Source organism: Pygoscelis adeliae, unplaced genomic scaffold (assembly GCF_000699105.1).
Source record: "Pygoscelis adeliae isolate BGI_AS28 unplaced genomic scaffold, ASM69910v1 Scaffold9, whole genome shotgun sequence".
NCBI lineage: Eukaryota > Metazoa > Chordata > Aves > Sphenisciformes > Spheniscidae > Pygoscelis > Pygoscelis adeliae.
The window spans coordinates 1,836,200-1,861,993 of NW_008825557.1; the positions used below are offsets into that span (position 1 = coordinate 1,836,200).

Genomic DNA, 25,794 nt, shown 5'->3' on the forward strand with positions numbered 1-25,794 from the left:
CTTAGAAAGCACTGAAGTCTTCTAAAACAATTTGTTTCTAGGAGCCCAGATGACATTTAAGTTTTTTGTTTTTCCTATGCCCTTGAAATGTAGTTTATTATATAAATGTCTTGAAGTAAGACCTTGGTTGAAGTATTTTTCTTGTATTTTGTTTTTCATTGTAATTTCTCATCTTTCTCTGGCAGATTCTTTTGGTCAGCCTTACTGTTTTCATCTATGCATGTGTGTGTGCGTGTTAGAATATCAATCTGTGCATTCCTCTCCTCATACTCTTTTTTTTCATGACAGGCCAAAGTGATGGTCTATGTTTTTAATGAGGAAAGCTTATTGAAAAGACTTAAACATTTGTAAAGTATACAAATATGCAAAAAGCACCAGTATCAACAACGTTCCAGAGGAAAAAAGAAAAGTCAGTCATGTTCAGTTAGTATTTTGCAAGGCTGTCTCAACAAAACAGTCTTGCTTAAGGTAACAGTTCACTCTCTGAGAGGCCACTAGGAGAAGCTGTTTCCAAAGTTGAGGGCTGGAAACAATCTACAGTCAACCCAGCGTCCATCATATCTAATTCCCATTGGAACTGGAATACCATTTTTATCTCACGTGCCATAGCTATTCAAGACAAGAATCTTTAATCCTACAATGCATCAAGTGACCTCTGCAAATTATTACAGGTTTTAAGACCTCTAGACATCAAAATATTTCTAGAGGGTACTCCAAGCCTTGAAGGATTATATCAAGTGAGGAAGAACAGTCCATTCCCAAAGGAAAACCTAAATCCACCACCTAATCAATCAGCTTCCCTAGAGTAACTGCCATCAGGACAGCAATCTTGCAAGATTGTCACAGTAAAAGTTTCTTTAAAAATCTGGTCAGCCTATATTTTTGGTGTCATTATTTAAGTGTCTTATGGTTGAACAGCTACTTCCCACTTGAATTTACTAGCTCTAATTTATGAGGTATTTATTTCAAATCTCTTCTGATATTTAAGTCTGAGTGAATTAAACAATTTGAGATGTGACCAGAGACTACATTACATCTATGCCAGTTAGACTGTGATACAAGCAGACAAGACAGGCCAATCCAAATCCAATCGACAGAGTTCTCAAAAAATGGAAAACTAGTATAAGTGAGAGAGAAAAGGCTACTCAGGTTTTGAGTGTTCACTGTTTCACCTAGTTCTCTAATCCCAAAAGCAGCTGTGAAGAATAAGGAGGAAAAGAATGTGGAGGAAAGGAAAGTTCACTCTCCCTTTACCTTCTTGAGAAGATAATGTTAAAATGAAAATTCTTCTTAAGACAGTCCATCACTTTTCTTGGCTTAATTCTTGAAAGCGAGGTCTCAGGCTGCAACAAGAAAGCTGAATACTGGTTTTGAATTGAAAAATCAAGTCCAAACCACTATCCATAACATTTGGGATAGTAGGAGAGACACATTTGTTGTTGGTTTTAGTTGCAAAATAGTTTTTGCATAGTTTATGGATGACTTCAACCTTTGAAAACCGAATGACTGCTTGAGTCTGATTTTCTTGGCAGGCACAGTAATTTGTAAATAAAAATAACCAGCTCAAAACAGTGCTATTTTGTTTTATTCCGTCTTTAAAGCAATTAAAGAAAAAGATCTAGTAGACAAAATGAGTGGGAATTTTGAAACGATTTATCTATTTTTTCAATCTCAGCTCATCTCAAAGTCAAATTCTTTTTTCTGTGGATTCTTTTTTCTCAGAAGTAGATAGACATTCCCAAGAGTAACAAAAAATGATAACTAGCACAATATGTGTCTCAGAACTGTGTTGTGAAAATGCATTTTTATATTCTGCTTGTTGCAATAAGGCTAACAGGAAGAAACAAAATAATGATTCAGAGTTTGTGCTGTTTTCTAAAAGCATGTTTTCAAGAGATGAGGTTTTCAGTGCTATAGATGGTACATTTTTCTAACACCTTTTTGTGTACTTTCTTTTTCTTCTGGGACATTTGCTTCTGTCCAAACATCCACGGAAAATATATTTAACAGTTCTGAAAATTTTAGGTGTTGTCAGCAAGGTTCTTTATGACAACAAACTCAGTGAAATGACAGGTCCCTGGTACGTAGTGATCCTAGCCTTAGTGCAGGTTGACAGATATGACATCCTACTGGCTCACCTTTTTCACTTACTGTTATCTGGACCCCTAGGTCTTTTCTGTCATATATATGACATGCCTTAGCGAGGTTTAATATGACAGAACTGTTTGCTTTATCACTCCAGAGCACGATCTCTCCTGACAATGAAATCAGACAGTGCAATTTGCTTAAATTTGAACCCGTTCCATCTGTCAGAAGGCTGAGGTAAAGTATCCTGGCATCCATCAAAAGAGAGAAGATAAGTTATTTGCTCTTTCACATCAAATTTATACAATAGTATATTGATGTGCCTAGTTACTCATATCTCCACCATATCTGATTTTTATTGTTGTCTTCACAATTATTTAAAGTCAGGCATTCTTTCCACCTTGACTTGACAGATCACAAATATAAGTGATTTAAGGGGTGAAAGCATTGTTTATGTCATGACCAGGTAGCAACTTATCCCTCCTAGATTTAAGTATAGTGGAGAAAGTTAAACTAACAATTTAGCAAAACAATGTTGTCTTTCTTTATGTCATTTTACTACAATTTTCTCAGTTCTAGAAACATTGAGATGCAGTTTTAGAGGCTCTGGAGGATGTACAAGTTGCATCCACACTTAGTGTCAGGGTAGTAAACTCAGGTGGGAAGCAGTAGCTGTTTTGTTACCCTGGAGCTGGAAGTTAAGAGAGTAGCAGGAAGTTTTCGGATACTTCTTTTTAAAGTATGCTGTATGTGGGGAAGTTGTGACTGCATGGCAAAAATACCATTTGAGAAATGTGTATTTAAATTTCTTTAATTTTGTCTTTATTTTAATATAAATACATTAATAACACCTTTAGGCTAAGACTTGAAGCGTGTGCTTAACATACTTAATACAACCCTTATTATTAATTATTGGCACTTAAATTTGATGTTTAAGAAAATGCCAGTGCTTTTGTTTTTTAAAGACTATTTATTTGTTGCATCCTTTATGCTATATTTATATGGAAGGCTTGTTTACATGCTGCTATTTGTCAGTATGGGATGGGGGATCAAAAATCTATACTCACTCTAAGCAGGGGGATTCCTAGGTGTTGCCTGCTCTGGCTTTTCTCACTGTAGTGTGCCTCCCACGTTTATTTTAAAATCACTTTCAGCCATATTGTGCCTCTGGAAAAATATCTGGAAGATTCAAGGAGTTTAAATTCAACAAGATCCAAGTAGGCCCCTCGCCCCTCTATTGTGCCAGTAGTACTCATTTTCTTGAGAAAGGATATTATATATCTTTGGGAATGATTTGGGAGAAATATATGCTACCTTGTGTTTACATTGGGATCAGGTAGAAACTTAGGACCTGAATTTAAAAGTTCAGCTCAAATGTTAAATTGTTTGTCTAGTTGCAGTCTGTTCTTTAACTATATTCACAAGTTACTGTTTATCCTTCAAGGCAATGGGAAAGGGCAAAGGAGTTAGCATGCATGTTAACTGAAAGCTTTAAAAATAAAGATCACTGCTCAAAGAGGAATCAGCGTGAAGAGATATCAACAATTATTAAATATTTACTATTACAGGCCAGATGGAATTGGAACAGTATCTGTTGAAGAGAAAGAAAGGTTTGAGGAAATTAAGGACAGACTTTCCTCCCTTTTAGAAAACCAAATAAGCCATTTCAGGTGAGTGTATAATTTATTCAATGAATACTAAATTTTTTCTGGAAGAATTTTCTCATGGTGTTCAATTTTGGTCTTGAACAAGTGGAGTGAAAATAAAATAGTCTACCTGCAAAGAATTTTTGATATAAAATTATTCCATATATTAAATATGGAATAATTTATTTACACAAGTGATTGTGCTTAAAATTTGTGTATCATGTGAGTTGTATTTTTTTGTGGTAGAAAAGATTGTGCAAGAATCTGATTTTTGTCAATCCTTTTAAACTTTAAGCTTTCTGTAACTCTAACTAAGCAAATTGTCTGAATGAAAATGGCTGAGCCATCGCAATTTCTGGATTAGTACTGATCAGAAAAATCATATGAGTAGAGAACATCTTTGATAGATGGCAGCCAAAACTTTTCTAGACGTCTAATGTAATTTTCTTGGTTTCATGATATACTTATCTTTCCAAATCAGCTAAGGTCTGTCATCCTCAGTAAAGAGTTTGTCATATGTAAGGACTGTCAATACCAGTAGAAGATGTTTAGGGAAGGAGTACAAGAAACAGAGCAAACTTGGAGTGATATTTCCTTCTATTTTCTAGCAATTGATGGTTTATGAAGCTTAGCATAAAGATGGCATGCAGACCACCAAATCTGTTAGTTTATCACACTAAGCCAACCTATATGCCATCATTCTGTCAATCTAATCCTTTTTTAGAATATATTTATAGACATTTTTTGTCTCTGTGTCACCTTACGACAACCAGTTCCACAGTTTAAATAGTGCTGTGTGAAACAGCTTTCTTTCGTTTGGCAAGGCTGGCTGTAAGTTTGTTGGATGCCCCTCTGGTTTGATGAGGTAAGTGTCTAGTATTCACTGGTATATGTCATGTTCATAACTAGGTTTACGGGGGGGGGCGTTGAACACAGAGGACGTAGCAGTCTTCACTTGGGACTTCATCTCTGTATTAAACTAAAGAGAGCTAGGATTCTCCTTGGAGGGTATTCCTTTTGGGAAAAAATGATGATCCCTTCCTTTATTTCCTTTAAAGATTCTTCTCTGACACATTTCCTGTTTCCTGTCTTCCATAGGATTAAATAGCTCTTGCCAGAGAAGCGATACAGAGCAGCATAGGACAGAGTGCTTCCTACCCAGGTCTTGGAAAGGCAGGGGAAGAGTACTGACAAATCTGCAGGGGGAAGGAAAACTTGTTTCTGTGACAATCTTCTCATGTTTGCTACAAAAAAAAAAAAATGAAGGAGTATTGGAGCTGGGAGAAGACCTCTGGCCTGTGATTGGCATACTTATGACCATATCCTGTCAAGTTTACAGTAGAAACACAATTGCTGTAATTTCCAATGAATATAGGTACTTTTACTCATACACAGTCAGTGAGAGTAGCTGTGGCCCAAAGAATATTGAAACAGCAGAAGTCTTCTGAGTATGTTCAGAGATAGGAGGGAGATGGGGGAACAAGAAGAGAGGCTAGGCATCTTTGGAATAATTCTGTTCACCTTCAGCCCTTCACGTGCATGACGCTAATTAAAAAATGTATAATAATGTCTAAATTTGAGTTGGAACAAATAAAGGTAAAACCCATCATGTCTGCTTACCTACACACTAGAGTATGTTGATGAGCTTGGGCTATATCAGTGACCATAGGATCTTTCTGCCTCAGTCTTGGTGGGTTTTGAGGGAATTCAAACAATGTTAGAAACTCCTCCTTGAGAGCAATTAAATGTGTCATTCAAAGATGAATGCCTCCATCCTTCAGAGGACTCTAAGGTTTGCCTTAAAATCCTGTTTAATTAAGGTAGACAAACAGTGCTCTGCCAGGTGAAGAGCAATTATTATATCTTTCTCTGAGCAAATGTTAGAAATAAAAAAAAAAAAAATAGGTGGAATGTCTGGATCATAACGAGGATACTGGCATAATACTGGTAGAAGGAAGAATCAATAGTGCCCTGGAATCTGAATGTATAAAGCATATAAAGTCACAATATAGGACATCCTGATAAAGAATTGGTATTAGACTTTAAAAGAAAACCTAGACTCAAATAATGTAATAAGAACACCTGTATCATTAATTAACACAGAATAACCTTGGCTGTGAGATTGCTTTCTTAAGAAAGGTTGGTATTAAAACTACTCCATATTTCAATCCATCAAAATTGCTGTGATAACTGTGAAATGCTGAATATTTTGAAAAATACATTCAGCAGTAAAGATGGATGCAAAGCATGCACTTTCTCTGCTTTGACCTTACTGTCCCTGAGTGCCCTGTATTCCGGGCAGTCACCGGGCAGTCCCACCATCTCCCAAGCTGGCTTCCTGCTTCCGCTGTTCTTTTTACTGTCAGTTTGAGCATCCATGCTCTTTACGCGTGCCCTACAATATTTTAGAGGCTTTCATGTCCTCCATGTTTTACAGTTTTTAAATGCCAGATTCTCTACAATAACCTCTTTGTCTTTCTCATGGAGTCACATAGAGGGTTTTTTGTTTAGTTTTTTGACCACTTTTTTTTTTAATTGTGGCATGCATTTGACTTGGCTCCTACTTTTTCAATTTTCCCTCAGGCTGCTTGTAGGTTCTTGCTTTTTTGATTGCTCCTTTAAGGTTTTGGCTTTTGTTTTTCAAGTTCTTCATTTTTTCATAGTTCCCATTCTTGAAATTGAATATACATGTACTGAATGTACATGTACTGAATTTTTTTTGCCTGTTCTCTTTTGCTACATTATTAAATTTTATTATTTTATGATCACTACTACAGAGCACCTCTCCTGCTCTGCACCTGTCAAACTATGTCCTGTTCACATTTGAGACCAAATCCAGAATAGCATCTTTTCTTGTGGGTCCTAAATTAGCTGTCCAAGGAAGCAATTCAAAACTGTGTCCCAAAATATCATTATATCTCATCCTAATGAGACATTGATCAAGTGTACATGTGTATAGTTGAAATCTCTTGCTGTTTGTCATCAATTTGTAGCTCCTCTAATGTCACTTAACATTTCCTAATCATCCTAACTAGGGGGTCAGTGGTACAGACTTTCAAGCACTTTTTTTTAATTCCGTAATATGTCAGAGCTTTTCTAAGCTTTGCCCTCGCTCCATTGCTTTGCATTGCATGCACTGGTCAGCTGTCTGTAGACAATTTAACTGAAGACTGTATTTCTCTTCCTGCCTTTTTAGAGGTGCACTGAACATTTGCTATGTCCACTTAGGTGACTACGTCACACCCATCTGAAACAGATTGTCTCCCATTCCTGTCAGCTAACCCGCAGCTTCCAGTTTTAATACTCCCCTATGGTCTTTTTAATTTTAATTTTCATTGCTATCAGCCTGGTTCCATTATGATTAAGATGCAGTCTGCCCATCCCGTGCTGGTGGCTCTCATCTAAACTATTTCCCAGTTCTTAAGGTACTTCAAGCTTTCCTCTCGGTCATCTTACCTACCCACTGAGACTCCACATCTCTGCCTGCCTCTCAGGCAGCAAATGTGGAAGAGCCAATATTTCAGAGAAAGCTGCCATGAGGGTCTTGGACTTTAACCTCTTGCCTGGCTGTGTGAATTTAATCTCTGAAGTCTTCCTTCTACACTTCTGTATGTTGCTGGTACTAATGTAGACCATGAGTGCTGCTCCTTCTCTATTCTCCTCTAGGTAACTTATAAAAACATGTCCTGAGGTCCACTGCCTTTGTACCCAGCAACTAACTTACTCTTGGATGTCACAGACCCGATTGTCCATATGTCTAATAATTGAATTGACCACTGTCACCATCTACGTCTCCCTATCCTTAAAGATCCCCTCAGCTGTGGGAGCATCTTTGCCACAGCCAGACAGTGTGAAATCGGCTGCCATGGGGGTTTTATCTAAGAGATTGAATTTCTCCTTGCCAGCAAGATGCTGCTTCCCTGCCTCTTCAGCAGCACAGAGGCGGGACTGCTGAGTGTCCCTTTAGGCCTCTATTGTGAACATTTCCTTTTCTTTAAGCTGCTTATCTCAAGAAAACAACTCTTCTCTGTCAGAAGCTCCTTGCACTAATTGCACACATAAGCTTGCTGCCCATGTTGTACTCATACATATTGTCTCTGCAATAAACTGAGTAATCCCTATTCTACTGTGGGACTTCTGTCTGCATCATGAACTTAAAACGGGTTGGGGTTTGGAAGCTTGTTATGTTATTTACGTAACATACCTGGAACATAACATTGCAGAACATACCTGGAAGGAAGTCTTTGATTTGAAATATTAAGTATCATCAAGAAATAAGTGAATTTATGCAAAAACTACCTTTAGAGGTTGATAGGAATAAACAGTGGGAAAGACAAGTCAAGGATTGTGGAAATATACTGAAAAGGGAGGAGGAGACAAAACGACTAAAGATGTGTTCTGTTTTAAGATGACTTAACGCCTTGTCGTGGTTTAACGTCAGCCAGCAACTAAGCACCACACAGCCCCTTGCTCACTCCCCCCTAAATCCAAAACACAGCACTGTACCAGCTACTAGGAAGGAAATTAACTCTATCCCTGCCAAAACCAGGACACGCCTAAAGGTCATTAAATCTGCTTTGCTAATTTGTTAACACGTCCCCGAAAATTGTTAGCCCTACAGTAGGAAAGAAACAAAATGAGGCAAAGCAAATACTGGAATTCTCGCTGCAGGAAATCCTTTTTTGACCTCATTTACAGGGCTTTATTTTGGTTGACCAAAATGTATATCTAAAATTCACTGGTCTGAATCTTTATCATTAGAAAAGATTTTGTTATTGGAAAACATTAGAATATGAGGCTACCATTCTCAGTGAGTAATAATAAGAAAAGCATCATCTCAGCAAAGTAAAAAATCCTTTTTCCAATTGGGGATATCCCAGCCAGATTTTATAGACAGGATTAACAGAGGGTACAATTGCCTGAGCACTGTAGTCTCATTGAGCTGATATATTGGATCATTCAGTAGACAAAAATTAAAAACAAAGCTATGAATGGGATCACTTTTTAAATTTGCATTATTTTAGAAGTATCAAGACAGAAGTGGGTATGGTTTAAGTTTTAGCTGATAAAATTTAAGATAACATAAAATGCTTTTCCAAGCTATTTATGATATATAGGAAAGATTATGGAATATCTGCAGGCATTTTTATTCCCATATATCTCTAGAAACTTAAATATCTGACATTATATCCTTATCTTAATCCAATATTAAAACAAGATATAGTATACAGAGTGCTACTTCACAGCTCCAGTAGCTGTCATGGCTACATGAGAAATAGTACCTCTTTCCAGGAAGATGACAAGTAAGCTCGTCGGAGACCGTTAAATATCCTTCATAGTTGAGAAGGTGGAAGTGATGCTTGTTGCCTTTTGTATTTTTTCTGTATTTAGGCCTGAGCTGCTGGTGGGCTGATACTGCTGTACTATGTATATGCTCCATGGTACACTACTGAAGAGGCCTTCTGCTTTCATTGGTACTTTGTGTATGGGAGTCTTCTGCTAACATAATTTAATGCAAGTTGTGTACATTTACGTCTCAAAGTAAATTCCTCACTTAGGTATTATAATTCTGATCATTTCCTCTTCCTCTTTTTTCTTTTTCATTTTTTTTTACTTTTTAAGATACTGTTTCCCTTTTGGACGTCCTGAAGGAGCTTTAAAAGCCACACTTTCATTACTTGAAAGGGTAAGTTTGAGAACATATTTTAAATTCTGCTTGAGTACTAAGCCTGCATTTGTCTTTTGCATTCAGGCTACTGAAAGCAGAGTCATGTCTTCTCAGATATTTTACTACTGGTTTTAATTGTTCACTGGGAGGTTTTTTTCTCAATGTCTTCCACACAGGCAAACAGCTGTTTTCTGTAGGACTTATTTATTGGTCTTGCACTTCAAGCCACTGTAGTGACTCTCTGTTTCTTTATAATTTAACAATTACCCAGCATTGCCTCTAAAGCAGTACAAGTCTACTCTACACCCCCCCTTCCCTGCTTTCTATGACTTCTATGCTGCTGAAGTTGTCTATACTGATATGTAACATTAAAAAGCTTCTATATAATCCAAATAATCTTCCATAAATGCATAATCTGAGTCAATTTCAGAAGAAAAACCTATATGCAGCAAAACTGACATGGGCAGCTATAAATGTAAACTCCTGCTCGGCAAATCCTCTTGTATTGACTGGAAGGGAGAAGACCTTGTAATGGTAAAAACATCTCAGTCATCTCTGAGGAAAGAGAACTTTAAATTCCAGCAGAGATTCCAGAGGAATTGTATCAGCAGGAGCCCAATGAAGGTATGAATTCAAAAAAAGCTTAGTTCCCAGTCTGTGTAGCTTTGCCAAAATCTGAGAGGTCTGGTCCCGGGGAGTGTCAGTTGTTCTGCACTGCAGAACACTCCATGGATAGAGGTTCTGCCTTAGAAAACCTCTGCCATATTCAAAAACACGTAGAGAGTCTGAGTATATACGTTTTCTTTCACTTACAATCTCAGTGATCGTAGTGCTGTGTAGACTCCTTTGTGTTATATGAAACAGCCATTTCTGCTCGGTGTTCCTGCTGTTATGAATGGTAATGGTACGCTATCTGGTGCTCAAGCAACACCGTTGTCAGTCTTGACTGGGAATAAATGTGCATGCCTATACTTGTGGATGCAAAATGGGTTAAAAACATTTTATTTTACCTGTGTTGAAAATTTTGAAAAAAAATCAGATCCAGAATAAAAGGTTTCAAATACTGTATTTTCACTTGTTGATAACCCAGAAGTTATTCATTAGAAAGAAGCAAGTTAAGAAAGGTAGATATGTCATATGTGTGTGCAAGTAATGGAAGAAGTCTGCTTTGCAACAATATCTTCTGTCGTGGTTTAACCTCAGTTGGCAATCAGATCCAGAATAAAAGGTTTCAAATACTGTATTTTCACTTGTTGATAACCCAGAAGTTATTCATTAGAAAGAAGCAAGTTAAGAAAGGTAGATATGTCATATGTGTGTGCAAGTAATGGAAGAAGTCTGCTTTGCAACAATATCTTCTGTCGTGGTTTAACCTCAGTTGGCAACTAAGCACCACGCAGCCGCTCGCTCACTCCCCCCCAGTGGGATGGGGGAGAGAATCAGAAGGGGAAAAGTGAGAAAACCCATGGGTTGTGATAAAGACAGTTTAATAGGTAAAGCAAAAGCCGTGCACGCAAGCAAAGCAAAACAAGGAATTCATTCACTCCTTCCCATGGGCAGGCAGGTGTTCAGCCATCTCCAGGAAAGCAGGGCTCCATCACGCGTAACAGTTACTTGGGAAGACAAACACCATCACTCCAAATGTTCCCCCCTTCCTTCTTCTTCCCCCAGCTTTATATGCTGAGCATGACGTCACATGGTAGGGAATGTCCCTTTGGTCAGTTTGGGTCAGCTGTCCTGGCTGTGCCCCCTCCCAGCTTCTTGTGTCGGTAGAGCATGGGAAGCTGGAAAGTCCTTGACTAGTGTAAGCACTACCTAGCAACAACTAAAACATTGGTGTGTTATCAACATTGTTCTCACCCTAAATCCAGAACACAGCACTGTACCAGCTACTAGGAAGGAAATTAACTCTATCCCTGCCGAAACCAGGACAAGCACAAAGTCAGTTTTAGTAAAGCCCGTTTCTGCACATGAAAAAACCTTAATTACTTCTAGTGAAGAAAAAATTAAGTTCCTCATTTACTTTCAGGCAAATACACTTTACAAAAAGACATGCAGAGGCTTTTTCCTATCATATCGACTTGCTCCTTAAAGGAATAACTTTGCAATACAATTATATTCTTATATTATAATACTCTAATAATAGCTATGCATGTATCAGCCTTGCTCCTACAAACTGGCCTACTATTGTTCCCTCTGCTTAAAATTCCTCTAATGGTCTACCTGCCCTTAAAGAGCTCAACTGGGTAGGGAGCACTCTCATTTTGGATTTCTGCACCAACATTGCTTTGCTTGCACCAATAAACAAATACTTTGCTTTAAAAAACTTCTTTTTAATAAGAAATTTTGCCAAGATATTTGGAACAAAACACAGTAACTGCCTTAAAAAAGTCAAAAATGCATTAAAACCAATGCTTATTAACTCCATTTGACTTGTTTGGAAGATTTAACAGAACACTAAAACTATATTGTACCTCATAAAATACAGTATGTTATTCTAGCATTTTAAATGCCAAAAAGTCCTATGCACTGCTAAATTAAAACGTATAGATACACATTGTGTTGTAAATGACTATGTACAATGACATGTGCACAGGAGAACTTCTCAGGGATTTCATTCTTTCATTTCTCAGAGAAAAGCTTTTAAAATTGCTGGTTCCTATAGTCCTGTAGTTACAGCAATCATAACACCCAAGTTTCACTAAATTTTCTCCCTGCAGAAATCTTAGACATTAATCTGGTTAGAGATGCATAAAATAATAAACAAGCTTGTCATGGCTATCATTACCTGTTTCTATGTAAATAAAAGATTTGCTCAAGAAATAATTAATTACTCCAATGGAAGATGAGCTAACTGTCCCCAGAGTTTTCTAATTCTTATTCATCAGCTAAAGTTGCTATCTGGAAAGTAACATATAGTGTAAGTAAGCAAACAGCACTTCATTTAGTCAGTCCAGTTGCCCAGAGCTTGTTTATAATTCAGAGAAGAGGTGTCTTCATGAAGACAGATGCCCATGCTTTGGTAAAGAATTAGATGGATTTTTTTTTCTGTGATAGATTTCCTGACAGCCAATATTAAATAAAAATAAATAATAGGCTTAGTCTGATCAGCTGTTTCTGAACTGGTTCATCAGCTTTACTTATTATAACCAACTGGAAAACAAAAGTGTATTCCCACACAGACATAAACACGCAATCTCCACTGTAAAAGAAGGGGGGGGTGGGGCGGGGAAGAAAAAAGGAATTGTGCCTGGAAGAGATTATCAAAGAAGTTTCAGATCAGATAATCTGAAACAGGATTTTTGGCCCTTGGTTCCCCTGTGTGGAAGGTTCCTATCAAAATGACATTGGACTATATCCAGCCTGCCTGCTAGGAGAGCTTAATTGAGCTGTCCCAGCTTCTTGTGCACCCCCAGCCTTTTGTGTCGGTAGAGCATGGGAAGCTGGAAAGTCCTTGACTAGTGTAAGCACTACCTAGCAACAACTAAAACATTGGTGTGTTATCAACATTGTTCTCACCCTAAATCCAAAACACAGCACTGTACCAGCTACTAGGAAGGAAATTAACTCTATCCCTGCCGAAACCAGGACATCTTCCTAATAGCTTCTCTGTTGCTGAACCTCATTCTTTTCTACCATATCCCTTCCCAGACCATATCTCTTCCTTCCTCCCTTTAACGGTAGTTTTTAGATATGTTTTATAAGCTTGTCTGGGGATCCACTGGAGAAGTATTTTTAAAAGGTTGTGAGTTATCTGAAATTTTACTGTTTACATTAAGATGTGGTAGAAACATATTGAGTTTTGTTTACACCTACCTGTTGAAAGTTAATGGAGTATAGAATTAAAGTGAAAATGCAAGTGCATTATTAACAATATTTATTCCATTTTTTATAGTAATCCAGAGTATATAATGTTGCATTCATATAAAGAGTTATATATTCTCAGTTTACCTCACTTGCAACAGGTGATCCATTTTATCAAAGTCCAATATTTTAAAAATTAATAGACTTTAAAAACTGGCAGGTTTTGAAAAGCTTTATATGATCTGTTCTTCTACTTGTCCATAATAAAATATTCCGCCAGAAGTTCAATGTTTTCCCTGCATACTATAGATAACTGTTTTTCACAGCAAGGACATGCTGCATTTGAATAACTTTATGAAGGAAGAAAAGCAAGTTGGTATTAGCTAGCTCTGATGGTGGTGTTCACAGTTTCTCCTTTACACTGTTGAAGAGTCAATGGTTATGCAATGGTGGAAGCTTTTCCACAGGTGAGAACCAAACACATTTCCACATCCGCATCTTTAGTGGACACTATGATCCAGCCCATCTATGGAATGCTCTTGTTATACTGGTCTTGGTGTCACCCAAATGAAGACTGACTGGCATGCTGCAAGATGCCAAACAGTAGGGGTATTGTTTATAAATACCATATAGGCAGTCAAACCAGGGTTGAACAGAAACCTTCAAAGACAAATATCTAGTTCCACCAGCTGAAATAGTTCCTTTTTGATTTCTGCCTTTAATCATTATCAGATCTGTAGTAACTTTAGGGTACTTTTATCCTTTTCCCTTGGGTTTTGGGTAATGAGTGTAACCAAGCGGTATAATTGTCTCTGACACAGGTTTTAATGAAAGATATTGCCACTCCCATACCAGCAGAAGAGGTGAAGAAAGTGGTTAGAAAATGTCTGGAGAAGGCTGCCTTGATCAATTACACTCGACTTACAGAATATGCCAAAATAGAAGGTTAGTACAGCAATCAACTGCCAAAGTGGCTGTAAAAGCCAACAATGCCTATTAACTGAATATTCTGTGAGCAGCCTTTTCCCTTTCCTGAACAAACCCCTACCACAGCAAGGGGAAATGTCTCATTAAAATCTCAGCTGGTGAACTATGGAGCTTTTTCCTATTCATTGCTTTAATATGCCTCCTGGGACCCTGTTTGAATGGAAGACTAGGACTTCTTAATTTAAGTTGCCCTTTGTTCTTACTTTTGAGTTCTCCATAAATCTAAAAGGTTGTTTATGGGTTATTTTTTATTTATCTAACTATTTCTAGTAATTAAACTACTGACAGGAAATTCTTTCCTTATTAGCAGTAACAGTACCTTGCAACTTGAAAACTCTGGGTATAGATGCCTTTCTGATGTATGTATAAGGCAGACAGATAGATAAGTGTTATTTATTTTTGCTGTTGTGTTGTCAGATGTATAATAATAATCTGATGATTAAAACCTTAATTACATCCTGATTTCCTGGATGAACTAATGGGACAAAATACTAGATCTGATGGTAAACAGCATTTTTTCTGGAATTTATGTATGTTCTAGAATGTATACCATGAAATGAACTAAGAGTTTGCTCAAAAAAATTGGCTAGGATACACAATGTCATTTTAATATTTGTAAACCTTATGTAGAACAAAAAGGAAGTAATAAGAGTCAAATGCCTTGTCAAGACCCATCTGTTATTCTCCATAAAGTGCAGAAAGCTTGAGATATACCTGTACAGATATATTCAGGAGTAGAAAACAGTGTGTGTACATCTATATAACTGTTCTTTTGGAGGTAGAGTCAATTAACAGGAAAATATATGAAGGATGAATTCTGCTTTAAAAAAATCCCTTTTTTATGCATAGTATGTGTTTCCATAGCATGTATTTCTAGCAATACACTAGAAGAAATAGTTATCATAGAAACAAAATGAAGAAGCCTCATTTTTATATATATATATATAATAAAGCCAACTTTTTTCCTTTTTTCCATTTCTGCTCAAATTCTCTGAAAAACATGAGTTAACCAATCTCACAAGTGATTAACAAAAAACCCATCTCATCACTATAGCAACCAGTATTATATCATGGGAGTAACAACATGAAACCATCTTAGTAACCAGTTTATCATAATTAATTATGATATCATGTTGCGTTAAAGAAAGAAGGATGAATATTAAATCTATTCTGGAAAACAACAAAGCAAAAATAACTGTTTTCCTTAGTTTTTCTCTTTCTGTATTCATAAAGGGGATTTTTTAATGTTCAGTATTTCAGTCTTTTAGCAAACCTGTTGAAATAATGGGTATAAAAATTGAAACATTTTTGAAAGATGACAAAAGCATGCAAAAGATATCTAAACTCACTGACACTAAATTGGATTGGAAAAGTTTTTTACAGTGATGTAAATACACCTTTGCCCAGGATTTTTAACTATATCCTAGACAATTGTGGCAGTTCCACTGCAAGTAGCAAATTTTGCACTTTAAAATATGCACACGGTTAACACTGCAGTAAGCTGGAACAGCACATAAAACTGCCGTCCATCCCATGGCATATTTTGACTTGCAAATGTCTTTTTGGATTTATTCTTTTGATTGAAACACAACTAGATTTCTGTAAGTAGTTTTACAGTCATGTAATTGTAAACCCAAAACACAATAGATAATTGCATATAGAAGTCTAGTACCTCAACAAGAAATAGGTTGAGTACTTTTCTGAGAATAGAGTACTATTTGAAAGTGAAGGGCTCCAGCATCACAACATCAGAAAATTAAACACATTGATTTTCAGTAGCAATGAGACCTGTATTGGTCTCTTTCTATACTCTGTTCATTACAAATATGCTACATTTTTACCAATATAAATGTAATAGTTTTCAGCAATAGGTTCCATTCTGCTTCTTTAGGTTTATGGGAGCATTATTGTATCTGTGCACTGAAATTATGTTCTTCTCTTGAAAGTAATTCATGTTAGTATTTGCTTTAATTGGTTACTCCTCAAATTGCATACAGAAAGCATATAATCATTATCTTTATAACATTACCGATGTCCTCAAATGTAACTGTCATACATTTTGGGGATTTTTGTCCTATTCTTTGAATATTTCTTCAGTGAACAACATCATATCAGTCAGTCAAAATGCAACTATTGCATGATAATATCAGCTATAGACCAATAGTAACTGCCTAAAAAGCAGAGATGCAAAGAGGGCTCTAACAAAAATAATATTCTTGTATTCTTACGTTCTTGTATTTTTTTACTGTTATTTATGTTTCTAAATTCCCAGGCACAGTATGGATGCAAACTCAGCCAGTAAGTCTGAAATAGAGACTATATAGAACTGGTAAATAAAAATATACTACCTAAACACATACACCATTTGTCCCTCAGCTGACAAAACCCATCACTTGGATGAGCTGATTGTCAGGACTCTCACTGCTATACTCAAGATTTTAAGATTTTAACTCCTTATTTGCTATTTAGTCCATCCTAATGAAATTAAAATAGTTACATCTCTGTAACGATGTTTTTCTTCTCTCTTTTTTTGTTTGTTTTATATTTAGCAACAGCAGAAAAGGACTCAGGTGATTACTATTTGTGTGCATGTCTGCATGTAGTACAGATGTAGTGTGTTGTGTCTGTTGTTCTATTATTTTTGTTGATTTCAACAATACCAAGATATTGACCAGAACAGGTGTGAACATTAAAACTCATATTGATGTAGTAGTATAGTCCATGCATTCTTCATTTACACTGATACTTAACTATGATGTGCATATTTATTAGCAATTTAGATAATTTTATAATTTGGAATATGATGCAATTGTAGTTTCTGTGAAAGAGGTGTAACGAAGTGATGCAGAAAAGCTTGGCTGTTAAATTCAAAATCAGTTTGTGTATTTAGAGAAATGTAATTTCATAGTCATCGGCAAAAATGGTCTCCATTTTTTAATGGGAATGCTGGATTTATTGACGAAGATCTTGATAGAACTAATTTTGTAAAGCTGGTTTTACATTTCTCTGATACAGCTTTGTTTAGTGGTATGTTTATTTTTCTAGTTACAGCAGAGTTTTGGGAGGGTGGTAGTTCTTTGTGTTCCTCATTTCATGAAGCTGATATGTTGTATATTCTCCAATAGTGCAGAGAGGTTTTTTGAGTGCTTATATCCAAATATTTAACAGAGTGATCATAAAAAGAGCATAGCTGAAGTAGTATTTGTGGCTGAGTAGTATTGGCTGCATAGAAGTATGAGGGATTGTGCATATACTTTGAAATATATGCATGCACTACTTTGTCTTACCTTTTTTAAAGACGTACACACAGACCCAATGGAAGCATCAATGATCATGATGCTTTGTGGGGTTTCCACAAATATCAACCACAGTTATGGGAACGGGCACTGAGCTGGTAGCTTTCTCAGGATGAAATCATTTTCCATTTGGAAAGACAGACTGGGGTGATGACTTGAAAAAAACTAGTTTTTATAATTCGCTAGTATTTTTTGCTTGTTTACTGGCTAAGGAAGCTGTTCCTCCAAAAATAGATCATCTTTCTCCCTTCAAGCCCCTCACTGGCAAAGAGCTCCCTTTTGAACTACTTTCATGCAACCTTTAAAGTCATTGTTCATAACTGAAGATTCAAAAAATTCCATTGGTTCCCAAAACTTCCACTGGTTTTCACGTGAAAGCTTTAAATGCCCTGGAAATAGAAGAGCTCTGTTTGGAATTGTTAAAAAAGAGAGCAGACGATGCATTGGTGGTATGGGCATTCATGCCACAACCTGTTAGAATGAATTGATACAAGCTCACGTTGATCAGGTAATCTCCTGATCCCCTCTGATCAACAGGGAGAGGTTCATTAAGCAGGTGATTCAGAGTACTTGGACGCTCCTTCAACAATATCTCTGTGAAAGGACCAATCTCATGCCATCAAATACATATGCACCCTAAGAAAGTTTCCCTACTAGGTAAGATACCTAAAGCTAGATAGCACAAATATTCCATTTAGTATTTTTATGCCTATAGGTATTGAAGAAAATATCTCTTCAAATTAGAAATTTAGAAAAATGTCAAAATTAATTTGTGAAATGAGAAAACTCATTTTAGAGTTTGTGTCCTTTGACCTTTGTGGTCTAAAACCTCAGCTGTACACTTTTATATAATGTGCATCACCTCAAGTACAAATCTTCTTTGTGCCACATGCTTGCTATTCTTATTTTTTCTCAGGCTCATTATGTCAGAAATACAGACCATTAAACACAGATGACAGTTACAAGAACAGAAAAAAAAGAAAGTCTGTACCTGATTTCAGTCATTTTACATTAGGTTTATGCACACTTTGAAATAAATTATTGCCATGTTCTTAAGATAGGATAGTAAAGCTGTCCCTTAAGTGACCTGGCAAATAACTATATTAGAGAATGGATGAGAGGAAAGTTTATCACATACAGTAAATGGAAATTCACTGTATGAGTTAGGTGAAGCTAGAGGTTTATAGGCTGTGTTTATAATTCAATTGCTTAATTAAATTCCGCTTCTGACTAAAAATGCAGCTGAAAATTAATCAGACAATTCAGAAAAAATTAATTTTATTGAATGGAGTAAATAGACTGTGTTCCACCAGAGTTTTGTGTCCCATTGAACGCATTTCTCTGATGCAAAAGATGAAGCAGCTGAAAGGAATCCCAATGAAATTATATTTTCACCTGGCTAACAGGGCCAAATCCTGCTCCTGTTGGTGTCGCTAGCTAAACTCCTACAGATTTCATCATGAACTTGACGTACCGTATGCTTAGCCCTAATACCATATATTGCATTGTCGTGGAAAATAAGGAAAAACTATTTATTGATAACTATTATTTACCCTTTAACTTGTGCACTAGATACTGTATACAGAGTCTTGAATTGCAGGAGTGTCCTTGTTAGGTAATACAGAGGTGAACATGCAAATTCTTTTTGTTGCGAGAATCCTTTTTCAGCAGTGTGGTTGCCAGGTTTCCAGGTCTATTCCCCAAGAGCTCTCATTTGCACAGTCTCAATTGAACAAGACTCTGAATGCTTTCCCAGAAGACAGTGGTTACTTTCTTAATGGCAGACACAGTGGTATAAGCAGCACTTGTATCAACAGGATTTGTCTGCAGTCAGGATGACATTTTATTTAGCACTCCCATGTCGTTGTACTATTCTGAATATAGAACAGCTTTTTTCAATAAAAAATACATTTGCAATGACAATTATACAGGGTTCAGCATGCCATTCCTTATGACGTGTACAGCTGAAATTCTCATGGAGTAGCTAATCTGTTCAGTCAGTATAATTGCCGTTATGGGAAAACAGCAGCAAACCTCCTATTACAATTTTGAACTATGTCTAAGAACTCTCATATAATGCCCTTGCAGTTTGCAGCAAGGGTTTATAATTTTTCAACGGGATGATCACAGCATCAATATGTGAAAATCTCTTTTTAAGTATAAACCATTTTCATTTCAGCACATGCTGCCTTTGAGACTTCGCTACCTGAAAGTACTTTTTAGATCATTTTGGGTATGGCATATTTTCCTGTCTTATTCAGGATTTAACTTGAGTTAACTCTTCCTATAGATAATGTTGAACATAACTGGACCTGCTAGATGCTGAAGCCAGAGAGAAATAGCATTCTTCAGATGCATTTTGCATAGCTTCCAATGAACAGCTTATAGAAATTTGTATGCCTCCCTCACCTGTTTTCTCTCCTTCAAAAAAGATGGCCTTCCTTATACAGAATTCATATTTTTTACTTATACTTTATACACATCCATTAACACACACAGAGAGTAATAAAATACTTTATTTATTCCTTCTCAGAAATGAATGGGTTTCCCCATTTAAATTTATTTGAAATCTGAGTGGCTGAGGAGTAATGGACTCTGCCAGGGCTGCTGTAATTGCCTAAGCGATAGAAACTTACATGTAAATACATTTTTCAGCACAAGGGCTTTACCTTGCTGTGGAGGAAAAAAGGGACTGGGTTAGGGATTAAAGTGGTAAATGGCTGTGAAGCGAACAGGGCAGTATCTGTCGTTGTCCGTAGATATTCATTTCTGAGGCAATAGACAGGTTGTAAAGATTTGAGTTATTAAGTAGTTGTCTTTTAACTCATTATTTTTAAAAGTCTGTAGTAACTGAATATACTGGGCTCCTTCTGCCAATCAGTTTTAATAAAAGGAATGAGAATAAATTAGATTAAATTCAGAGCAAATAGTTACTGTGTAGTGTGCAATTGCTCAAAGACAAATCACAGTTGTCATCCCAATATTTGTTTCTATCAAACAGACTGCCAAAGGCTGAATAACTGTTAACTCCATACAATAGAAGGTCAGGAGCAACTCAACAGTTTGCTGTTTTTTAAAGGACATCGATCGTTAACATACTCATTACATACAAGTTTCTAAAGGAAGGGTAGTATGTAAATGCCCTCAAGGCTCAGAAGGATCTATCTGACTTAAAAAGAAGAACACTACAAACATTATTGAAACTGAGAAGGCAAGTGGAGAGAGTCATTGTACCTGGAGAGGACTTGATTAAAGCTCTCCATGCATGTTCATTTCACTGAACAAACAAAAACGAATGCGTTGCACAGCAGCATACCACCTTCTTGGTCTCTGTTGTGCAACTAAATGGAAAGAAGAGGATATGGGCAAATATCCCTGATTTCAATTTTGGAAGAGAGGTCTGGAAAAGAACCCCTGGACACGTCCTGATACCTCCTTTGTAAAGGCACCCACATCCTCTCTTAACAGCTGGGCTGAGTCAGTCTTTGTCACTGCTCTTCCCCTTTTCCACCCCCTGCTTCACCCACGAGAAGGCCATTTCAAGTCCTGTTTGCTCTATAGGTGTAGGAATCACCTTACAGTCAAATTAGTTCCTAGTTTTTAGCATGCTAACCTTGTCCTATATCCCTAATGAAGGGTAATGAAGGATAGCTCCCTCCTTCATTAGCATTTCATCATCTCCAATTCCTCTTCACCCTATGATGCATTTTTAGACAATTGTTTTATACAACCTAGGCTTTCATCACCTTGTCTCAGAGTTTTAGCCTCCTGTTCTTCATTTGTATCATCTTAGGAGCCTTTCTCTATTAAACTTTGAACTCCGCCTTCTTGAACATTGGTGACCAGAACTGTGCAGTCATCCCCATGAGATGCCTTACACAGTACTAGTAGTACTATTATACCAGAAACACTTAATCTAATATACTCAAGGAACACTTGTCTTTTCATGTGTATATCATGCTTGTGGCACACAGCCATTCTGTGAAAGGTTAATTCAATCCAGTCTTCAGAGTTTTGATCATTTCCAGCTGATGAGTTCCCAGTTTATAGTAAATGTTTTTTGCTGTTCATGTGTCAAAATGTATTGCCCTCCCTCTTAAAGTATTAAATTTTGTTTCTCTCTCTCATTCTTTGGAATTATCCAATTCTTGTTACTGCATTTTGACCCTGCTGTCTATTGCCAGTGTTTTACAACATTGTCATCAGTGCACTCCTAATATTTATTCTGAAGTCATTGGCGAAAATATTAAGGAAGCTCAGCCCTAAGATGGATCTTCAAGGATTCCTCAAGAAATCTTTCTTCGCTGTTTCTCAACATTACCCATTGCCTTTGCCTCAAGGCAGCTTCTTTATCCAAGACATAGTTTCATTTTTAATCCTCATTTTCTTCAGCTTAACTGGTAGTTTTCCCATGAGGCACAGTATCCAATGCTTTAGCAAAGTCAGAACAGATGAGATCTACTGAATTTCTTTTCTAAGAAAATATCCTATCAAGAAAAGCTACTGCACAAGTCTAGTGCGACCTACCTTTGCAAATCTGTGGTACATTTTATTCTGTTTTCTGTTCATTCTATGTCCTCAATTAGTCATTTCTTCAAAATTTGTTTTAAAGAAGTTAATAATTGTCAACATTACTTTTCCCTCCTCCTTACATGCCACCATTAGATTTGCTATTGTCATCTGTCATGGTTTAACCTCAGTTGGCAACTGAGCACCACGCAGCCGCTCGCTCACTCCCCCCGCAGTGGGATGGGGGAGAGAATTGGAAGGGTAAAAGTGAGAAAACTCGTGGGTTGAGATAAAGACAGTTTAATAGGTAAAGCAAAAGCCGCGCACGCAAGCAAAGCAAAACAAGGAATTCATTCACTCCTTCCCATCGGCAGGCAGGTGTTCAGCCATCTCCAGGAAAGCAGGGCTCCATCACGCGTAACGGTTACTTGGGAAGACAAACGCCATCATTCCAAATGTCCCCCCCTTCCTTCTTCTTCCCCCAGCTTTATATACTGAGCATGACGTCCCATGGTATGGAATATCCCTTTGGCCAGTTTGGGTCAGCTGTCCTGGCTGTGTCCCCTCCCAGCTTCTTGTGCACCTCCAGCCTTCTCAGTTGGTAGAGCATGAGAAACTGAAAAGTCCTTGACTAGTGTAAGCACTACCTAGCAACAACTAAAACATCGGTGCCTTATCAATTTTGTTCCCATCCTAAATCCAAAACACAGCACTGTACCAGCTACTAGGAAGGAAATTAACTCTACCCCTGCTGAAACCAGGACATCATCTTTCAGTAACTCCCTAAAATTCAGACTTTTAAAATTATTAGATTTTTTTAAAAACCCTTGTTACTAAGTCTGTGCTTTCAAGTGCCAGTTTTCTCTCAGTCTAGGATGTCAGTTATTCAGGTCCCTTCATTATGGAGCTCTTCAGTTTGCCATGTTTGTTACCTCTGAGTTTTATTCTACAGGAACAGAAAGTACTGAGAACATTAGTTCTTTCCCCTTTTGAAGAGAAATTAGAAGTAAGGGAAAGGAAGAAAATACCGACTGCTAGTATCTGTGTTGCCAAAACTAGAATACAAAGAATCATAAATCAGGTGCCATTGATCAGTAATCAAAAATTGAGATTTCTTTTCATCTCTGCCTTTTTCATTTTGCTTTTACCTCTTCAAATTTATTGTTTCATTTTTTTCCAGCTTCACATGAGCCAAAAGATTTCCTTTTTAAAAAAAAAAAAACTGTGATTGTCCCATGAAGGTAATTCCATTGAATACTATGATAAATTTTAAAAACCTGAAAACATTGAGTGTGACCCACTTTATAAAATGATAGGTTATAGACTAGGAGATGTAAACTCATTCTGCAAATCTCATAATCTCTCTGTACGTAGGTAATAATGGTAATTAATTTTTAATTTTTTTTTGTCCCTAGAATTTAAAATCCTATTGAATTCTTAGAAAGCAATTACGGGAAGACTGGTTTCAACTTCATAATTAAAGCTAAATTCCATTATTTATATAAGGCTAGAATTTTTTTTAATCAGAAGAATATAGAATGTCCTCCCAGATGTCCACTCCTTACTTTTCATGCAGAATTAATTCTGTGAGAATTCGCAAGAAAATCCACCACAGTCAAATTGAAATTATCTGTGGGTGGATTATCCCAGTTGTGGATTAACTCTGGAGAGTCGGTTCAGGTCTAGTAACATGTTAGCCCCAGTTTATTGATGTTTGTACTGCTTTTGATACAAGTCTAGAAGCAATCTTGCTGGTTTCACATGTCAAAAAGTCCAAATTAATGGGCCCTACTGGAGCAGAGTTGGCTCCATACAGCTCAAATTATGATGTATCTATATTATCAAATTATATTATGGCCTGTTTTACTGCAGGGCTTCCCTGTCATCCCCTCTGCATCAGTATGAGTTCACTCCCAGGCTCCTATTTGGAGTGAATCAGTCAGATTCCTTGGCAAGAGAGCTGGTATAGAATAAAGGATAGCTCATTTAGGCCCAGTGCACTACAATTGGATTTGGAAAGAAGCACGTAAGATTTAGGTCCCTCTGCACAATATCCAAACAGGCAATATTCCTTCAGAATCTCCCGAACTTGCTCAGGCCATGCACTGCTGTGTGTGCAGCGCATCCGGGAAGGCGTTTGACAGCAAGCAGTCATCGCGTTATCTGCTCTCCTGTGGGTCTAATTCTGGCACATGCATAGAAATGACCTAGTTGATGGTCAGACGCCGCCATTAGTAGACATCTTGCACTTTCTCCAGGCTTGAATGCTGGTAGCATTAATGTTACACAGCACAACAGCTGAGTGCTGCCAGCGACCAGGGCAACAGTGCTGATGAAAATTTAAACAAATGCCAATTGTCTTACACGAAGGATCAAAATGCAAACTGGATGTTCTGTTGCAGTTTGGCATAAAATGAGCTTGACCAACTCCTAAGCTGCAATATCACAGAAGTCTCCAGCCCCATCTAGCTGGCTGTATGAGGAGGCACCTGTAGGCCCACCAGGGCTGTGAACCTCTCAGAGTCCTTGACTGTGGAGGGACGTGATGATCCAAGGGAGCAGCCATTCTCGAGTGTCACACAACTACTTGCCTTTTTTCCAGTATCCCTGCCACTGGTCTGTGGGAGGTCCTCTGGCCTGGAGACGGGTTGGCTCTCCTGAGCATCTTGGTCTGGATATGCTTGTTGGAAGAAAAGGAGGAAGGATGAAATACTGGACAGGCAAAACCAGTAAGGGATATATGCTGTGCCATGGGGGAAAGACTGGCAGGCCAGAGACAGGTGCCTCCCAGCTGCACTGTACTCACACCTGAGGAGAAGAATCCCCTCTTTAATCAGCAGATTCCTGTGCTCAGCAAATACCAATGAGAAATTAAATACACACGGTTAGCAGCTTACATGCTGGGGAGAAAAAGAGAGAGATGAATTGTACATTTATCTTCAAGGATAAACTCTCTTCTGGAAAGCAAGCTTAAGTTAGGTTTTAGACATACTGATGTTAGATCTGAGCCATACTGATGGGCTCAAGAAAGGCGGAACAGGGAGAAGTTCCCTGACCTGTGTGACACAGGAGGTCAGACTGGATGATCTGACAGTCCCTTCTGGCCCTAGGCTCTATCGGTTCATGAGGCAGTCACCTTTTCATTTCAGTAGCGTTTTAGTCAGTTAACTTAGCTCATTTAACAATATTTTCTTGGTAGCTATATGACTCACTGATAATGCTTGATACTTGAGAAAGCATCCATTATTTGCAAAGCCTGGCTTGCTTTTTCATTTCGGCAGGATGCGAAGCTGAAAACAGATGATTGATGGCTTTTTCTGTTTATTTTCTAAAAGATGTCAAGCAGCATATTTACTGACTCGACTCCTGCTGCAACTTGTTAGTTTGAGCAGTGTAAACACATCTTAACAACCCTTAGTAATTGTGGGGAGAAAGACATCATGAATATAATGAAAACTGACAGCACTGATTTCCATTCCTGTAATTTTTTTACGCTTATAAAGTCAAACACAGTATTTTGCTCAGATGTTTTGGAGGTTCTAAAACATCCAGATAACAGTTTATTGGTACTCATATTTCAAATATACTACTTGTTTGGTAAAAAAAAGTTAATATTTAGTTCTTTTTCTCTCAAATTACTTCGTGGCCCCTCGTTTATACAACTGTGTAAATGGTGGTTATCCATAACACGTATTTGCTAGATTTTGGAAAGAGAAAGGTCATTAGTTACAGAGAAAAAAGACTAGCTGATGTGGTAACTTGCAGATGGAAATGGAAGCTTTAGATGAAGTCTAAGCAA

At 37.4% G+C, this 25,794-nt stretch overlaps 1 protein-coding gene across 1 annotated transcript in view; it reads left to right on the forward strand.

Annotated features, from left to right (window-relative positions):
- The window catches only part of CADPS2 (Ca++-dependent secretion activator 2), a 307,048-nt gene that overhangs the window by 211,139 nt on the left and 70,115 nt on the right, over positions 1 to 25,794 (forward strand). The window contains exons 14-17 of the mRNA XM_009332287.1: positions 3,654 to 3,755; positions 9,354 to 9,417; positions 14,025 to 14,148; positions 16,740 to 16,760. Of these exons, the coding sequence (XP_009330562.1) occupies positions 3,654 to 3,755; positions 9,354 to 9,417; positions 14,025 to 14,148; positions 16,740 to 16,760 (311 nt within the window). The remainder of the gene's footprint in view (positions 1 to 3,653; positions 3,756 to 9,353; positions 9,418 to 14,024; positions 14,149 to 16,739; positions 16,761 to 25,794) is intronic.